This window comes from Amblyomma maculatum, chromosome 10 (assembly GCF_055883805.1).
Source record: "Amblyomma maculatum isolate TAMU_Amacu chromosome 10, ASM5588380v1, whole genome shotgun sequence".
NCBI classification, from domain to species: Eukaryota; Metazoa; Arthropoda; class Arachnida; order Ixodida; family Ixodidae; genus Amblyomma; species Amblyomma maculatum.
The window spans coordinates 144,331,506-144,348,848 of NC_139353.1; the positions used below are offsets into that span (position 1 = coordinate 144,331,506).

The 17,343-nt window shown below is 44.9% G+C and overlaps 1 protein-coding gene across 1 annotated transcript; it reads left to right on the forward strand.

Moving 5' to 3' along the window:
• Nucleotides 1-183: 183 nt before the first annotated feature.
• Polr2D (RNA polymerase II subunit D) lies at nucleotides 184-16,237 on the forward strand. The gene is made up of 2 exons (XM_084580519.1): nucleotides 184-547; nucleotides 15,961-16,237. Exons 1-2 carry the CDS (start codon nucleotides 365-367, stop codon nucleotides 16,210-16,212), a joined length of 435 nt encoding a protein of 144 aa, XP_084436645.1. The 5' UTR covers nucleotides 184-364; the 3' UTR covers nucleotides 16,213-16,237.
• The last annotated feature ends 1,106 nt before the right edge of the window (nucleotides 16,238-17,343 follow it).

Genomic DNA, 17,343 nt, shown 5'->3' on the forward strand with positions numbered 1-17,343 from the left:
GTTGTACATCAAATGAGTCAGTTAATTCGTGCTTTTAAGCCCATTTAGTTTGCCTCAACAAGCATTCTCCTGCATTCTCTGTTGCCCATCATTACACGACATTCTACATACGTTTTTCCAGGGACCATAATCTTGATTAAAGGCCGTTAAACAAATGTACTTCATGTCCTTCATGTGCTTCATTGCTTCATGTCTCCACTCGTCTAATTAGCAGTAGTGGGGGAAAATGGTCGTTGGTTGATCGCATGTCACTTGTTCACCGCAAGCAGGCATCGTCTAGTGTTTGTCGTCGGATTTCAGTGTCTTTGTACTGCTTTTACTACGTGCGTGATTAGTTGCTGTAATTAGAGCCGTGCCTGCAGTGATGGCTAATGTCCCAGCGGCAGCTGCGGCCGTGCTCGACCAGGTGGAGGAGGACGCGTCGGAGCTGCAGTTCCCCAAGGAGTTCGAGAACGCCGAGACGCTGCTCATCAGCGAAGTGCACATGCTGCTCGAGCACCGCAAACAGCAGAACGAGAGCGCCGAAGAAGAGCAGGAACTCTCTGAGGTCAGGCCATGCGCGCGCGCTGCTTTTCATTTTTGTCGGCGTCGCATTTGCCGGTGACAGATTCCCTGCGTGTGTATACATGTGCCTACAACGAGTAACTACTGCGCAGTGTTTGGCCGCAGCACGCTTTGTTGCCCAATGCCGTTTTTCGTGATGATATCGGGGTGTCCTGACCTCATGGGTAGCGGGCTCGATAAAGCTACTTCGTGCTATTGAACGCCAATGGTCGCTGGCTGTCAACTTTCCGCTTGCGCAGTCTGCTAAGAATTACTCTTGTGGGCTGTAGACCAAACCGTTTAAACCATTTAAAAGCCAGACCGGCCATTAAAATTTTTATTCCAGGAGAATATGGCACTGGTGCGGATTTTGAAGCTCAATGCCTGATGGAAAGAAGTAGAAGTAACGTGAATGACAAAATTGCAGGTCATCGAACAATCGCGTGAACTGGGAAGGCTGTTACGAAGCACACACAAAATTAGAATATATCCCACTGAGTAAATACTATTTTCGCAATTGAGAATGCAGCTACTACACTTCTAGGGTGACAGTCGAAAATCAAAGAACCGGTTCAACACAAATGGGAATGTAAGCCAAAAAGCACTGAAGCACTTTTCGTGTGCTCAGGCAATAATTTTAATGGGAAGCATGTGATGAGCAGTTGACAAGGTGACCCCGTAGGTAGGTAGCGATGAATAACCTGAAGTTAATAATCAAGAGCAAGCACAACATCTAAAAATTCTAGAGGATACATTGGACTGCTAAAGTGTGATGAGGTGAAAGCCGTTAAGCACAGTGGATCATGGCCCTCCACTGTGGTACCTTTATCTCCCTCTCTTCTTTCACTCCCACCTCCTCCCATCCTTTATGGCGTGATACATGTGTCCGCAGAGAATTGTGACAGATACTGCGCCTTTTCTGTCCTGTAAATCAATTTGAAATGCTGCTGATGCGTGCTGTACTAACGCCTCCTAGGCATCTATGTCTGCTTCTGTTTGCTGTGTAATGCGGCGTGCGAGGAAGCGCCAAATGAAAGGCGAACACAATCAGCATTCCATTGAATGCATCAAAGTTCACCGACGTTCTATAATTAGTTTACAGGGCTGTAAGTCGTATCAGTATCTGTCGCTCGCGGAATCCCGCTATCCTCACGGTAGACAAAGGGAATTATGATGAAGGTTTCACGATCCGCAGCGTCGCGCTGTCAGGGGGTCATGCGCTCGGCTGGGGATCCAAAGGATAGAGGTTCGATTCGCGGTAAAGACAAGGTTTAACTATCTCCCTCGAAAGCGTGACACATTCTTCTGACAGCATCTGCCGACAGCTTCTGCTGACAATGATGAGGCATTAAAGGCTTTTGCCTTGAAAAGGTAGAGGGTGCGCATGTTTATAGCCACTGCAGAGCCTATTTCCCATGTTTCTGAAACATAAGGATTCTCAGCTTAAGAAAAGTGAAAACGAATCACAGGACTGTCTTTTATGCATGCAAAAGAAAGCAGAAGGACACAGCATGGGCAACACTTCCATTGTTATATGTTATGTCGAAATGAGGAACATTTCTTTTCAATCAGCCAACAAGTGCGTTTCAAATGCCTTACATGGGTGTACCTGCACGACGGACTTATATAGCTATAATATATGTGTTCTGCCTCTCATTAGACAGTTGTGAGCTTGGCATTCAGTTGCTGATCTCAAGGTTGCAAGATCGATCGCAGCTGCCACATTTCAGGGAATGCGAAATTGGTAAATAATTAAGTTGGTTTACAGTAGATGAAAGGCACAGTATCTGTCACACTTCTTGGTTGATGCCTGAACTGCACTATAAGGGAAAGGAGGGAGATGGGAGGAAAAGAGGGAGGCGCTGTAATGGAGGTCTATGGAGTAAAACTTTGACCACTTTTGTGAAATCACGCAGCATACGGACACCTTGGGCTTTGCCTTCATCATAACACAGCCTCGGTCAGGTTCGAACCCGGGTACTTGGGTTCAGTAGCCGAGTGTCTTAACCCCTGAGCCACTGTGGTAAGTGGAGGTAAGTTGCAAAAACAATCCTGTGCTTGGTGATATCAGCACACGTTAAAGAACGTGTACAGAAGCGTACATAGCTAAAATACATGTGTCTAATTCTGAAGGTTTACTTTTCCCATGCTTAAGTTCTTGTTGATACATATGCGTTAGTTGCAGTTACATATAACATCCGAACAAAAGCAACACAGTAAAGTTTAGGACCCATCAAAAATACAATGTTTCAAGCACACTCAAATAAAAGGTAGCATTGATGGTTTAACAGTGCGGAAAGACATGATAAATAAGGCATACATGAGACAAGTGCTGTATTATGTGTGCCCTTTGTTCTGCGTTGCCTTCTGCCCAGTTAAACCATTAATAAGTATGAACACATCCAAATCACTGCCTTATACCCCTGTCACACTCACATGTTGAAGGACCTTGAGCCGATACTCTGTTGATTCGGAAAGGTCATTGAGCACTGCTACATGGGCAGTTTCAGTGGCATCGAGTCAATGGAGCGACATCAACCTCTATCGAAATTTCGGAAACCTGTGATTAGCAGCAGCATACACCCGGGCGCGGAGGGCTCATAACAACATGATTGGAAATGAAACTACAGCAGTGTATTGACTGAAAAATTGTGGAACCTCAAAACACACAACTTATATTGCAAAAAAAAAAAAAAAAGAAGAAAAGGATAGGATAGGCTAGGCTTCAGAACGCTGCAGCAAGCACAGTATTGTTAATATTTGTTTTTTGCTTTTCAAGAACAACCGATACTAGCTTCCAAAAAAAAAAGAAAACAGTGCTAAAAAGCTTCTCCAAAACATAAAAACTAATGAGTGATGAATGTTAGTGTAAGAAATAGACATTTTGTTTTTACCCTTTTTGTGTTAAACTTGAGGATGATTTCTTGCATGCCTTATTGTTGGCAGCTTCAACATGTTGGTGATGGAATCTCTCAGCGACAATTCATTTTGTCACGTAGCTGGAACGAGGATCTTGACTCAAAGCCCTGGATATTGCCCATGTGACTGAGAACTAATTACCCAGCATTGGGCTGGGCAGAAGCTCCATTTAAGGAGTCGGTGCTCAGCTGAAGTTATGCTTCACTTTAGTGAAGGATAACCTGGTTTCTCCTGGTTTCCTGCAATAAAACTCGTTGAGAGAATTTTAAATTTAATTTCTACCCATAGCTGTACCTTTCGAAAGAATGGAATTCTCTCCAGTGCACATACCGGAAGGCCCCGTATGATAATTATCGGTATCGTATGCTCATTCCATGCCAGATGAGGTTGTTTTCAGTTGCCTGTATGGTTCAAACCTATCTTAATGCTCGTTATCTAAGTAGTAGCAGTATCGGCAAAAATTGGAGGTCGTAGGTTTGAACCCGACCACCAGTATGTAGATATGTTTTCTTTTACTTTGTAATAAATTTTCATGACTGCATTATTAAGGCGAAAGCTTTTTTAATATCTCATGACTCGCTGGCATGTTCGTGCGTGTGTCCGTGGCAACTGTCAATGATCTGTAGAAGGATTAGCATGGTTTCAGTACTGATAGTTAATCGGTTATGTAGTAGCAGGCGTAAAAGGAGACACTCGGATAGCTTGCCCACCATGGAGAGGCATGAGAATGCCAGGAATTGGACACTTTATGCCTGCTTAGCGGAAACGCAATGTCATTCATAATCATAACTGCCCTACTTTTGTTTAATTGTTTATTTATTTATTTCATACAGCAGATCATTTTACAGATCTAAGCACAACAAATACTTAAGTAGATATTACAGATAGAAAAGCGCATAGTAAAAAATGAAAAGCAAAATGAAACATGCAGCATCACTATGCGCTGTTTGACAGTTTCCATGCTAACCTAGCACCAACATCCACTTATATATCTATGAAAGGAGTGAGAGGCACACACATGGGAGCATTGTCGAATGCTGCAGTTGTGCAGCAGAACTCGCTTAATTGGCCAGAGATTAGCCATGTCTAATTCAAATCATACGCATCCTTGTGTTCCCATGGCAGATGCGTGCTGTTTAAAAGACTGTCATAGACAGTGCCATCTCGTTTTCGTCGAGATAATTTTGAGAAAGCACTGGGCTGGACTGTTTCTGTGTTACTCAATATGGTACAACTTTTTTCGGGGGGGGGGGCATCACGGTTCTATATTTAATGGGCGCTTTCACATAAAATCGAACAAAGCATGATCGGTCGACATATATTTATTTCAAAATGTTATATATTGTTGCCTGATGACTGGAAAGAAGATATCTGCAATTCGTTTTGCTGCCAAAATTTTTTTCGAGGCACAGGGAATTAATGATGACGGAAGAGGTGGAGCGCTGCACTTTTTTTCTGCTTTTGTGGACAACTTTGGTTATGAATTACACACAAAAAAAATAAAGTTAGGTAGCTGAAAGTTGTCTGACTAAATATACGCATGTTTTTGTTTGTATTCTGTTATTTTTGGCTTTTCTGGATAGTGAAGATATTTTTATGGAATTCCTCAAAATCGGCCCACGAAACAAAATTTTACCTACTTTGCAGACTTTTATCTGAAAAAAAAAAGGGGGGGGGGGGGGGGGTTGGGTTGTGGCAGAGTGGCGATAATTCCACACAATATTCTCAGCATTCTTAACTATCAAACTGTTGTTCAAACTTGTATTTATATCACGTTTCAGTACAAAAATACGATCGCGCTAATTTCAAGAAAAGAGCGAACAATGAATATTTCTGACGGCAATTAAAGAAAACATTTTTGTAACTTTGTCTTTGTCCATCTATTCTCGTCCACATATTGCATAATTTTGTAGCGCTGGTAATTACGGCCACTTCAATGAGGCCCTTGCACAAGGCTCAGCGCACCACGCAGGTCTTATGATTGTACGACATTTGTGAATCGCCTGCGATTTTTCATTTTTGGCATAATATTTATCTAGTCATTTTTTGTCTCAATGTTGCAAATTAGCTGTGAGAGACACTATAGTGAATGGTTCAGTTTTGCACGCGTGGGGTTCCTGATGTGCTTTGGCATCGGGCACCACACAAACGTTTTTCGCATTTCACCTTCGCCTACCACGGATTACACAAGAATATGATAAAGTTGAATGAGCCAGCAACATATTCCAAATAATTTTTAGTGGAATGGAAAAATTGTGAAGGTCATAGAGAACTGCCTCTTTAAAACTCTATGTTTAGGGCTGCAATCAACAACAGCTGTCTGGCTGCCGTCATCTGAGACAGGCGCGCACATCCAGTTACCAATAGCTAAATGCATATTACAACGAACGCCCTCCACCTCGACTGATTGTTTAGTCGGCGGAAGGGCTTCCCTTTTTGGTCGATGGTGATGGTTGCGAGAGGAGGGCCTCGTGCCGGACCCTGGGGGACTTACTTTGCGACTGACAGTTGCAGAGTTGAGCGCATGTCGTCCATCAAATGCGTGACCTCCGTCCGATGCTAACTAAACATTTATTAAATCAAAATAAAACAAGCAGAACTAACGCACTTTTCATTACATACAGATTACACGGCGCTGAGCCTACTATCGGCCACCGCCATGAACTTCCTCCCTACTTCAACCATGTTGTCTCCTACCTATGGCCCCGAGCCACCACCAGTCACATACGACTGGCCCGCACAGCTGCCGTCCAGTAAAAGCCCCGCACTTTCATTCCCGCACCTCGATCTCAAGCAATCCCCGCCAAAACTTACTGTTCAGCCAATGACAACCCCTTCGCAACACCACATCATCATCATCATCAGCAGCAGCAGCAGCAGCAGCAGCAGCAGCAGCCTGACTATACCCACTGCAGGGCGAAGGCCTCTCCCATATTTCTCCACTTAACCCGGTTCTGTGCTAGCTGCATCCACTTGACCCCTGCGAACTTCCTAATCTCATCTGCCCACCTAACTTTCTGCCGCCCCCTGCTACGCTTTCCTTCCCTTGGAATCCAGTTTGTTACCCTAAGCGACCATCGGTTATCCTCTCTTCTCACTACATGTCCTGCCCATGTCCATTTTTTCTTCTTAATTTCCACTAGAATGTCAGTAACTTGAGTTATTTCTCTGACCCACTCTGCAAGCTTCCTATCTCTTAACGTTACACCTACCATTTTTCGTTCCATGGCCCTCTGCGTCGTCACCTCAACTTAAGTAGAACTCTCTTGGTTAGCCTCCACGTTTCAGTGCCATAGGTGAGTACAGGTAAGATGCAACTGTTATATACTTTTCTTTATATACACCACAACTAGTGAACAATTCTCCCGCTACTTTCTCCCGAATTAAACACTTCATATAGAAAAGAAAAACAAAACACATCACACACAAGCGAAACTGCTCGTCGCCATGGCCAGCTACGCCAAAAAGAAAACATACACAGATACGTGGTGCTGACCATTTCTTTAGTCGCCTCGCGCACAGAGCGTCTCCGAAAGACAACCACACGCTTCTCGACCGCTTCGGCCGAGAAACCTGAGCCTCGGCACCCCCGGAGAGCTGAACCCCTGTCTTTCCGAGAAGCGCAACGTCGTTTGTGGGACAAGCTACAGTACCCTCTCAAGCTCAAGCGCCCCTTCTCCTTGTGTCCCCGCAGTGGTCCAGCCCGCTCTGCCTTTCCTTCCTCATTCAGCCGGCGTGCGCTATTTTCCTCCCTCTGCTTTCTCCACGACGCACTCCGGCTGTGTCGTGACACCTCCCGCCTTCGCCGTTCTTTTTTTTTTTTCTTTTCTTCTTCGGCCAATTCGAAGGGAACAGTTATCCTACACAAAACAAGAAATACCACCGAAACGCCTAGTGCCACCGCACTTGCCCCCTCGCGCTGAGATGCACTAAATCTTTCCCTCGTGGCACCAGTTTTGTACATAAAATAGCGAAAAAGAAATACAGACATGCAAGTACATAAATTCACGATACTCCTCAAAACAGCGCAGTACAACCCTGAAACGCACATTAACACGACAAACATGCATGTGCATCAACAAAACAACAACAATTGTCCAAAAGGCGAGCCTAGAACACCGCTGCTTTCTTGGTGCGTGCTTCGAGGACTTCCCCTTCCCATGCTATGTTTGAATGCGGAATAGAACGTCGGCAAGCCACCGCACCATCGTAATCGCGACATCGGTGCAGGTGGGAAGAGGAACCTGGTTCTGTGACAGTGAAATAACGGAGGACGCTTGAGAGGACTTGGGAGTGTGGCCATGGCGGCATCGAGTACGAGGACTGCCGGCGTGCGTGCGTGAAGTTCGTTGGAAAAGAACTTTGGAACGCGTGCAGGCTAACGTACTGTGGAGAGATGGCGGTGAACGGAAAACGGTGAGCGAACAGCGCTACTCTCTTTTCTTGTTGCTTTTATGCTTATGAGGGGTTTCGGTGGCGACCCGCTTGCAGTCTCTTCTTCCGTCGTCGTCGTTGTGCTCTCTTCTTGGCGCTGCACCTCTTCTTCTCTTCGCCACCCAAGGGCGAAAGTTTCTTGGCAATTTCGTATCTCTTCTTTTCACCACCCAAGGGCAAACGTTTCTTGACAATTTCAAATCTCCTCTTCTTGTCTTCTCCACCCAGGGGCAAACTTTTCTTCAAAAATTGAGTAGCTGTCTTCGTCTCACCCTGCGCTGCCTATCTCTTCTCCAGTCTCGTTGCAAAGCAGCGGTCCCCCGTCTTCGATCCTGTCGGCTGCGCCAGTTAAACTGTTAAATCTGTTAATAGTTAAACTCTCATTCCCGCACCCCGATCTCAAGCAATTCTCTCCAAAACTTACTGTTCAGCCACTGACAACCCCCTCGCAACACCACAACCAGTGAACAGTTTTCCCGCCACTTTCTCCCGAATTAAATACTTCATATAGAAAAGAAAAATAAGACACAACATCACACACAAGCGAAGCTGCTCACCGCCCTGGCCAGCTACTCCAAAAAGAAAACATTCACAGTTACGTGGTGCTGGCCATTTCTTTAGTCGCCTCGCGCACAGAGCGTCTCCGAAAGACAACCACATGCTTCTCGACCGCTTCGGCCGAGAAACCCGAAACCCGAGCCTCGGCACCCCCGGAGTGCCGAACCCCCGTCTCACCGGGAAGCGCAACGCCGTTTGTGGGACAAGCTACAGTACCCTCTCAAGCTCAAGCGCCCCTTCTTCTTGCGTCGTGACGCCAATGACACCGTGACACTCTGGCTGCGTCGTGACACCAATGTTGTTGTTTTTTCATTCAATATTTCGTTTTGCACTGGAGCGCCACTTTCATGCTTTCCGCCGATCGCACCTGACGCAGCAGTTTCTCGTGACAGCGGCTGTCGCCCGCGTGGGTGAAGCGGACGCTCAAAGCTCCCCGTTAGCATTTTGATTTTGCTTCCCTCACTGCCATGTTATCGGCTTCTGGCTGCGGTGCGAACAAAGGGACGATAGAGTAGCGAAGCTCCATTGCTCATGCATCAACAGCTACCCAAGAGGTTACTAGCGTTTCGAACTCTATTGGTCCGAGAACGCGAAAACGAGCTCGCACTGCGCTGCCTCTTAAAACCAGAGTCTGGGGAGCACATACTCCCGCTCTCACGGCCGCTCCAGTGACCAAATTGTCTCGAAATTAACGTCCTCAGTTCCGCCGACATCTTTTCCTTACTGCTTGGCTTTCTTTAAGAACCTGAAATCCAATCCTGTCTGCATCTATACGCTTAGTGGTGAGAAGCCGGATCTACAACGATTGTTAATCCTTGCGCGAGAACCTTATTGAAGCGGCCGTAATTAATAGCACATCAATATTATGCAGTACGTTTTTAATGATCTTCAAAGCTGACGTAGAGGAGAAAAGGTGGACAAAGTTTAACAAAAATCAAAAATGTGTTTTTTTGTTTTTTTTTATTGCCTTCAGAGATTTTTATTGCTCTCTTCTTCTTGAAATTAGCGTGATTGTATCTATGGTATTGAAACGTTACGTAAATATTAGCTTTAGCAGTTTGCTAGATAAGTACGCTGCGAACATAGTGGCCACGCCTAAGCACCCGTCGCCTCGTTTGAGAAATTCTTGGAATGTTATTGACACTCAAGTACTTGTCTGGCGCTGTTGTGAAAGCGCCCTTTGGACGTGTTCACATGTGACGGTCGCGAAAATTTTCATGCTCAACTTTGCTACAGGTTCAACTCAGTCGAACGTTGTTCGTGTACGGAGAAGAAAATATTGCTGCAGAAATCGCACTCCACTGGTTTTAATTCAGTGGTGTGTATCACATACAGGATGGCGTCAGCAGGTCCGATACGAAGCGGGCTACTTCTCATCGAGAAAGCCGCATTTGGGCGTTATTTGCCTGTCGAGGCTGCTGTCCACGCATTAGTACCATATGCGCGCTTTAATCCGAGCTGCCGCTTCTTAATTTCTGCATGCTGTCACGTTCCGTTTCTCCAGCACTGCATCTGTTCGATAGCGGTCACTGGTACTATTCCGTCGACGACATAGGTCATGCTAATACCGTTAAAAAACAAACAAGTACTTGCAGGCTTCAGTTTCAAAGATATCATCCTTGTACTTTGTGCGGAGTGTCGAACCGGAACCGAACCTGAGTTCTTCTACCGTCTTAGAATTGAAACCGAACCCAAAAAAATCGGAGGAACGTTCCGAACTGGTTTGCGGTGCGGTTCCGACTCACTTTTGCTGGCAACTTACTTTTATTATTTTTCTTATATCGCTGCTTGCAAAGCGCTCTTCTTGCTTATTTCAAAAGCGCCAATGCACACCGCCAACATCACCACCATATGATATTGGAAAGTCGTCCCTTGCAAATAGATGAGAAGAACAGAGGAAAATCTATTGCCGCATGCATAGCTCCAATTATTGGTTTCGGGCTACCGTTTCATCCTAAACATGGGTAGCCGCTGCACTGCGCAACGGTGCCACTCATAGAGAAAGTTGCCCCATTCGAAAACCTATGCTGTGAAATAACAGTCTATAACATTCGCAACTTGAGTTGCATATTCAGATAATTACATATATAACCACGTACAACTCAAAGACAAAATGACAAATCTGTTAAAAAAACATGTTACCCAAATCATTTTATTTTCCCCTCGTTTGACTTCGTCACAACAAGTCGCATGAAACGTGCATAGCAGTCGTACGCGATGTGATGCCAGCAGATACAATTTGATTCACCCAGGCTTAAGAATGATAAGCCGATGCTGATGTTGGGAAGGCTTCCTTGTGCAGCAGTTTACTGGTCTGTTCTTGAGTTGTATCTGAACTTAGCATGAAGATGATTCCATCAGTCGATTACCCAATTTTGTCTCCTCGTCCTTTTGCTCCTAGCGATGACTGCTTGTTTGTCATGGCAAGTTAAACTATGCCAGGAGTGAAGCTTCGATGTTCACTTGATTTGTGGTGGAGATTTCAATTTGAATATGCAGGATGACAATGCCAGTGTCCATGATTTTGAGACAAGACTTTGTGCAAATGGTTTCACAAATGTTATAACAACGCCCACCCGTCTTACAGTGTCCTCATCTTCCACCCTTGATTTACTTATCACAAACACTGAAACAGCCGTGTCCCTTGCCGGTACGATCACTGCAGATATCAGTGACCATTGCCCTATTTTTATGTTTTATAGTTCCCCTACGAGCGCAAACAAAAGTCGCCCTGATTTTATTACAATGCAATATATTTCAGACGAAGCTCTGTTATCTTTTGAGCAAGACATTGGCACATATGACTGGTCCTTTGTATTTCTGAAAAGAAATGCAAACGATGCCTACTCGAGTTTCCTTGAAATTTTCGTAAAAATATATGCTGCGCACTTTCCCTTCAGAACTTTCCGTCCATCAAAAAAGATAAAAAAGCCGTGGGTTACCACAGTTCACCTACGCATGATAAGAAAGAAAAATAAGCTCTTTCATGCATTTCTAAATGCGCGTACGCAGATGGCGCTCGAAAATTTCAAGGCTTCTCGAAATATATTGAATTCTGAGCTTCGGCGTGCAAAGACGGCATATTTTGAACATATTTTCGTTGATATTACCAATTATCAACCAGAAGCCACTTGGAAAGCCATAAATAAGGTCCTTGGCCTTCGGAATAAGAACACCGCACCTGAGAAGATATTAGTTAATAATCGTGAACTTTCTGGTCAAGCTCTAGCTGATCACTTCAATCAAGTATTTATCGACAGCATAACGACGGATCATAGCCTCCCATTTTCACCCCTGACATTAATAGCCCTATAAACAGTTTTGTTTGTCTCCCTGTCACAGAGGCAGAAGTCTCAAGAACATTCATGCAACTTAAGAATAGCCAAGCTCTTGACATAAATAATTTGCAAATCAAACCTGTAAAGTATGTATTACCGTCCATTGCTCCTGTTCTCACGCACATTTTCAATTTGATCATTGAGGATGGCGAGTTTCCTTACGAAATGAAAAAGTCTAGAGTAACCGTCATACACAAAGGCGGCAACAAAAATGACACTAAAAATTACAGACCAATATCTGTTATACCAATATTCTCAAAAGGGTTCGAAAAAATTTTATCCGTAAGGTTGACAGAATTTTTTGACCAGATGAAGCTTTTTTCTGATGCCCAGTTTGGATTTAGAAAGGGGCGCTCGACAGAGCATGCTCTGCTGATTCTCAAAGAGAAGATCTTGGAGAATATTGAAAATAAGTTGCTTACTCTTGGTCTATTTATTGACTTTTCCAAGGCATTTGATTCACTCAGTCATGATATCCTTTTAGATAAATTATTTTTGTATGGAATTCGAGGAACACCTTTAAACCTTATCAGATCTTACCTTCGAGACAGAAGTCAGTGCGTACACTTGGGTAACAGACAGTCCTCTTTTTTACCCATTGCAACTGGAGTTCCACAGGGTAGTATTTTAGGGCCGTTTCTTTTTAATGTATATATTAATGACATTGTGACGACTGGGTTAGAGGGAAAATTTATTATTTATGCTGATGATAGTAGCATTCTTTTATCTGGCCCAGAAGAAAACAGTCTGGCAACACAATGTAACGACTTGCTCGAAAGATTGGTTTTCTGGTCAAAGAATAACCGATTGAAAATTAATCCGGCAAAAACAAAAGTAATTATTTTTCGGCCGAGAAATAAAGTAGTAAGCTTGGCTACCACTCTTCACTGTGATGGTGAAGAAATTTCAGTTGTAAAAGAACATAAGATTCTAGGAGTGACGTTTTCCGATTCATTAACATGGGACTCGCACATCACCAATATCTGCGCAAAACTCAGTAAAACAACCGGGGCCTTATCTCGCTGCCGCTCATTACTTCCAGTGCACACTAAACTTCAAATATATCAGGCGCTGTTCTTCTCATACATTAACTATTGCAGTTTGGTGTGGTTGACAACAACTAAAGGCAACACTAAGAAGGTTTGCATGTTGCAAAAGAAGATTGTGCGCATTATAGCTAACATTGACTACTTCTCCTCAACTGAACAGTATTTTCCTCAATACAATATAGTCCCGATACAAAACATTTATGAATTTCGTATGCTGCGCTCATTTTATTTATCATCACCCGCTTTCAGGCAGTTCATTACGTCTATCGCATCCTTACAACATTATCAAAGCAATGCCTCTACATGCAGCACTGATGTTTGGCTGATTCCACGCTTCCGCACCAATTACAAACTACAGTCTTTGAAACATAATCTTCCACAAATTCTCAATAAGTATGATGAATTTAGCAGCCCCAACCTCAACCGATTACGGCAGTATTTTTTATCCCATTAGATTTTAGTGGGTGATATTTCCTGCTATCCTGATTTTCAGAAGCCGTTATTTATGAAAATGTACTTGTTTCCTGTATGTTTCACTTTAGAAGCACTATTTGTATTGCATCTTTAGATGTTTTTTTTTCCCTCTCTCGCATCTATTCTTTGAATGACGTCATTGCTGTTTTGTTGCAAACATGTATCTATTTTGTCCTATCATAGTTGATATTTTCACATGTACAAATCTGTACCATGAATTTTGTGTATTTTATTTTTCATTGTACTGTCCTATGCATGGTAGGCCACCATGCCCTGCCTTGTACATTCGGGCACCTGGGCCTTGTCAAGCTGACATGACAGCTTTTAGCCCAGGTGACCCTTCAGAAGCTTTCCGAAAAAATAAATTGAAAAAAAAAATGGGAAGACTGGGTGGAGCAAGGAACTGAGTGGAATCACTGGTAGAGGTATTAATTCACAAGCTCTGTCTGGTGTGCTATTGTTTTGGCCCCTGCCGCATGCATTTCATTGCTTTGTTCACCATCACTGATGCAAATACCTAAGACGGTCTAGAAAGGTGGCACTGAAAGCTGGAAGTGCACTATTCAGAGAAAACGTAACTAATGAGTAACCTGGTCTACGGGCTGCGCGGTGACAAGGAAGGTCGGGACTCCGGTCTTGAAAAGCAGGGAAGAGGACGAGGTCAAGCGGAGCGAAGAAACCTGCGATTAGGCCCTAAGAAAAAAAAAAAAAACAGGAGCAAATGGTAGTAATTGTACAACTATTCTTAATCGCATATATATTTTCTCCATTATTTAAATTATTCTTAATATATTATTATTCTATTCCTCTCCTATATTATGCTTTTATATAGGAGAAGAAGGGTAAGCATTCTCCTCTTAAGAAACATCTAAGAGATCTAATTTTTTTTTCCTTAATAGTGATAGCTCTGTGGAGCTACTTTGTTCGGTGTGAGCGGCATTACCTTATCTGTGTACTGTTCGCTCAGTTTTCGCTTTCGTAAGCCCCAAAAGCCAGCATTGAGCCACTGTATGTGTTCTAAAAAAAAGGGGGGGGGGGGGGGCGAAGCGGACGCTGTTAGAAATATGTCTCTGGTCACTTGGCTTGGGGCTCAATGTACTCGATGCTCCTGTACAGCAGGTGTTGGCCTCATGCCTTCCTCCCTCTGGAGGGGGGGTAGCCGGTGCTGCTTCCCTGTAGAAGCACATTCGCTGTCACGCTTTTCAGAGGCATGTCCGCATAAAACTTACTCCTTGCCTCCTGCTTGGCCGGCATGGACGGACGGACGGACGGGATGGGATTGGATTGGATTGGATTGGTTGACTAAACCATTATTCTATTTCTTAAATTTTTTGTTTCTACATTACTAACATTATGTCACTTCACTGCTTTTAAGCCACCAATCTTCCAGTTGTTTTTTGCTAATTTCCCCCTGCCGGTTTATTCACCCGGCCACTGTTATCTCTAAACCCCAGAGCTTCAGGAACAGTGATTGCGCCTGCATCAACTTCCGGATAGATACCATTACATCCGAGTATAATATGGTCAATTGTTTCACTGGAGTTACCACATGCAGCACATGCATCATCTCCATTGTGAAATTTCTTTTTGTAGCTGCGTGTTCTAAGGCACCCTGATCTAGCTTCAAAAAGTAGGGCACTGCCTCTTGAGTTATCAAAGAAATCTTCCTTCCTGATCTGCGTTTTCCACTTTCGATATAATTCCACACTGTTTCTTTTCCATCGAATTTATCCAATTTTTACCTTCTGTTTTTTTTTCACCTGTTGCTTAATGCTCTTTATTTCTCCGTCCTTGTGACTAGCATACTTACTAGTTAGTTTCCTAGTTCTTTTCCTCCATTGTGAGTCAACGCTTTTTACGTACAGGTATTTAAATACTTTAGCTGCCCATCTGTTACTGTCCAATTTCCTCAGGCGTTCCTCATATAATATTTTACTCTGAGCTTCCCGCACTTCGAAAGATGCCCAGCCCATATCTCCCTGTACCGCCTCATTTGTGGTTTTGCCGTGGGCCCCTAGTGCTAATCGTCCGACGGCTCTCTGATTTATTTCTAATGTCGACTGTACCTCTGATTTTAGGCACAAAACCGCATTTCCGAAAGTAAGTCTGGGCACCGTAATTCCTTTCCAAATACCCCTCAAAACCTCATACCTGTTGTATCCCCACAATGCTCTATGCTTCATTATCCCGGCATTCATTCGCCCTTTGGCCTTATGTGATTGCTCGTGCTTTCCAATGTATGCCAATCCTTCGTTTACCCATACCCCCAAATATTTATATTCTGCTACTCTAGGTATTTCAAGGCCTTTTATTTTAAGACCTGATCAGTTGAGCCGTTGAAAATCATCAGACCCGACTTAACTGCGCTGAAACTGAAGCCTAGAACATCCCCTTCGCCTCCGCAATACTTAACTACATTTTGCAATTCTTCTTCCAGACTCTCAGATAGCGGCAAGGTGTAAAGCCCCAAGGTGTCCCTCTCAGCGCCGCAAAATGACTGCGGCCGTCATCGGAAGCTGAAGCGGGCTTGGCATTGTACCGTGTGCGGCATTGCGAGTGTTTAAAAGGTCACATAGCGAGACAGAGAATGGGTAGAGCGCTTCCTTTATTTGCGAGACGAGTATTCTTTTCTTACGCCGATGCAGGTGTTCATGAAGACGTTGGGTTACTGTCAGCGGTTCAGCCGCTTCAAGAACCGCGAGACCATCAGCGCGGTGCGGCAATTGCTGGCGCAGAAGAAGCTACACCGCTTCGAGCTGGCCCAGCTGGCCAACCTGTGCCCCGACAACCCGGAGGAGGCCCGCGCCCTGGTGCCCAGCCTCGAGGGACGCTTCGAGGACGACCAGCTCCGGCAGATACTGGACGACATACAGACGCAACGCAGCTTCCAGTACTGATACTCATTAAAAGAGGGACCACTCATACGCGTCTGTTTCGTTCGTCACTGTCTCCCTCAGTTTAGCACAGGCGCATGCGAGAGAGGGAGAGGAGGAAGAGAAAACATTTGACACTGAAATGATTTGGGAAAGGGAGATGCGTAAAATGTTATGGCGCTGGGTGGCAGACCCTATTCCGAGACGCCATTGGCCGCCGCCGCGGCCCGAGCTCTGGACCAGGGCGCGCTGGGCCTCCAGGTCCGAGCTGGACGGGGCAGCCTCCCTATTTGGCTGGCATAACTGTTTCTCTGGCAGGCCCACACCATGTGGTATAGGTCAGCATACTGCCCGCAGAATTTGCACCTACCCGTGAATGTCAGGTTCGTGTGTTTTATTACGACGGGATTTAGAAAACGCCCAGTTTGGAGCCGTATAAGGTGGCACTCCTCAGTACTGTCGAGGCCTTTGGCGGGTCCTGGGAGTGTCCTCCTGCAGAGGCGTAAATGATTTGTAATCCCGCATAAGTTATGAGCGGGATGGTATCCGCAGTAGAACCGGAGGATTGAGCGGAACCCCGGGGAGGAACACTCGGGCAGCCGCATGAGCGGTCTCGTTCACCTCCACCTTATGGTGACCGGGCACCGATATCTGTTTTTTTACTAGTATTGCTCGTATGTGTCAACAATACTCTGCGGTCAAGTGGCGCTATCCTACCCCTCACGTAATTTCGGCAGGCCTGTTGCGAGCCGACATTATTGTACGCTGTGTCGGAGTGGGTGGTGGCCAGTGGAATCGCCACTTCCTCCAACATTAGCGCGTCGTTAGTTTTTGCTGAGAGCCCGTTCACCTGCTTTCCTTTGTGCACAACAGCAATGGTGCAAAAGCAGTCCTCGGTGGGACCCGCTGCATACACGTGTATGCAGCGGGTCCCACCGAGGACTGCTTTTGCACCATTGCTGTTGTGCACAAAGGAAAGCAGGTGAACGGGCTCTCAGCAAAAACTAACGACGCGCTAATGTTGGAGGAAGTGGCGATTCCACTGGCCACCACCCACTCCAGCATAGGCATAGATGAAAGAGAACACGGGAGCGCGTGGCGCTGTCACCGACAGGTGGAGAATCATTGGTAAGCTTAGTCTTAGTAAGCTTGGTA

Bases quoted from the DNA above. Each gene is read 5' to 3' on its own strand.
- Polr2D (XM_084580519.1), top strand. From the start codon at position 365: ATGGCTAATGTCCCAGCGGCAGCTGCGGCCGTGCTCGACCAGGTGGAG. The intron at 548-15,960 runs GTCAGGCCATGC...ACGCCGATGCAG, and splicing joins AAGAGCAGGAACTCTCTGAG to GTGTTCATGAAGACGTTGGG.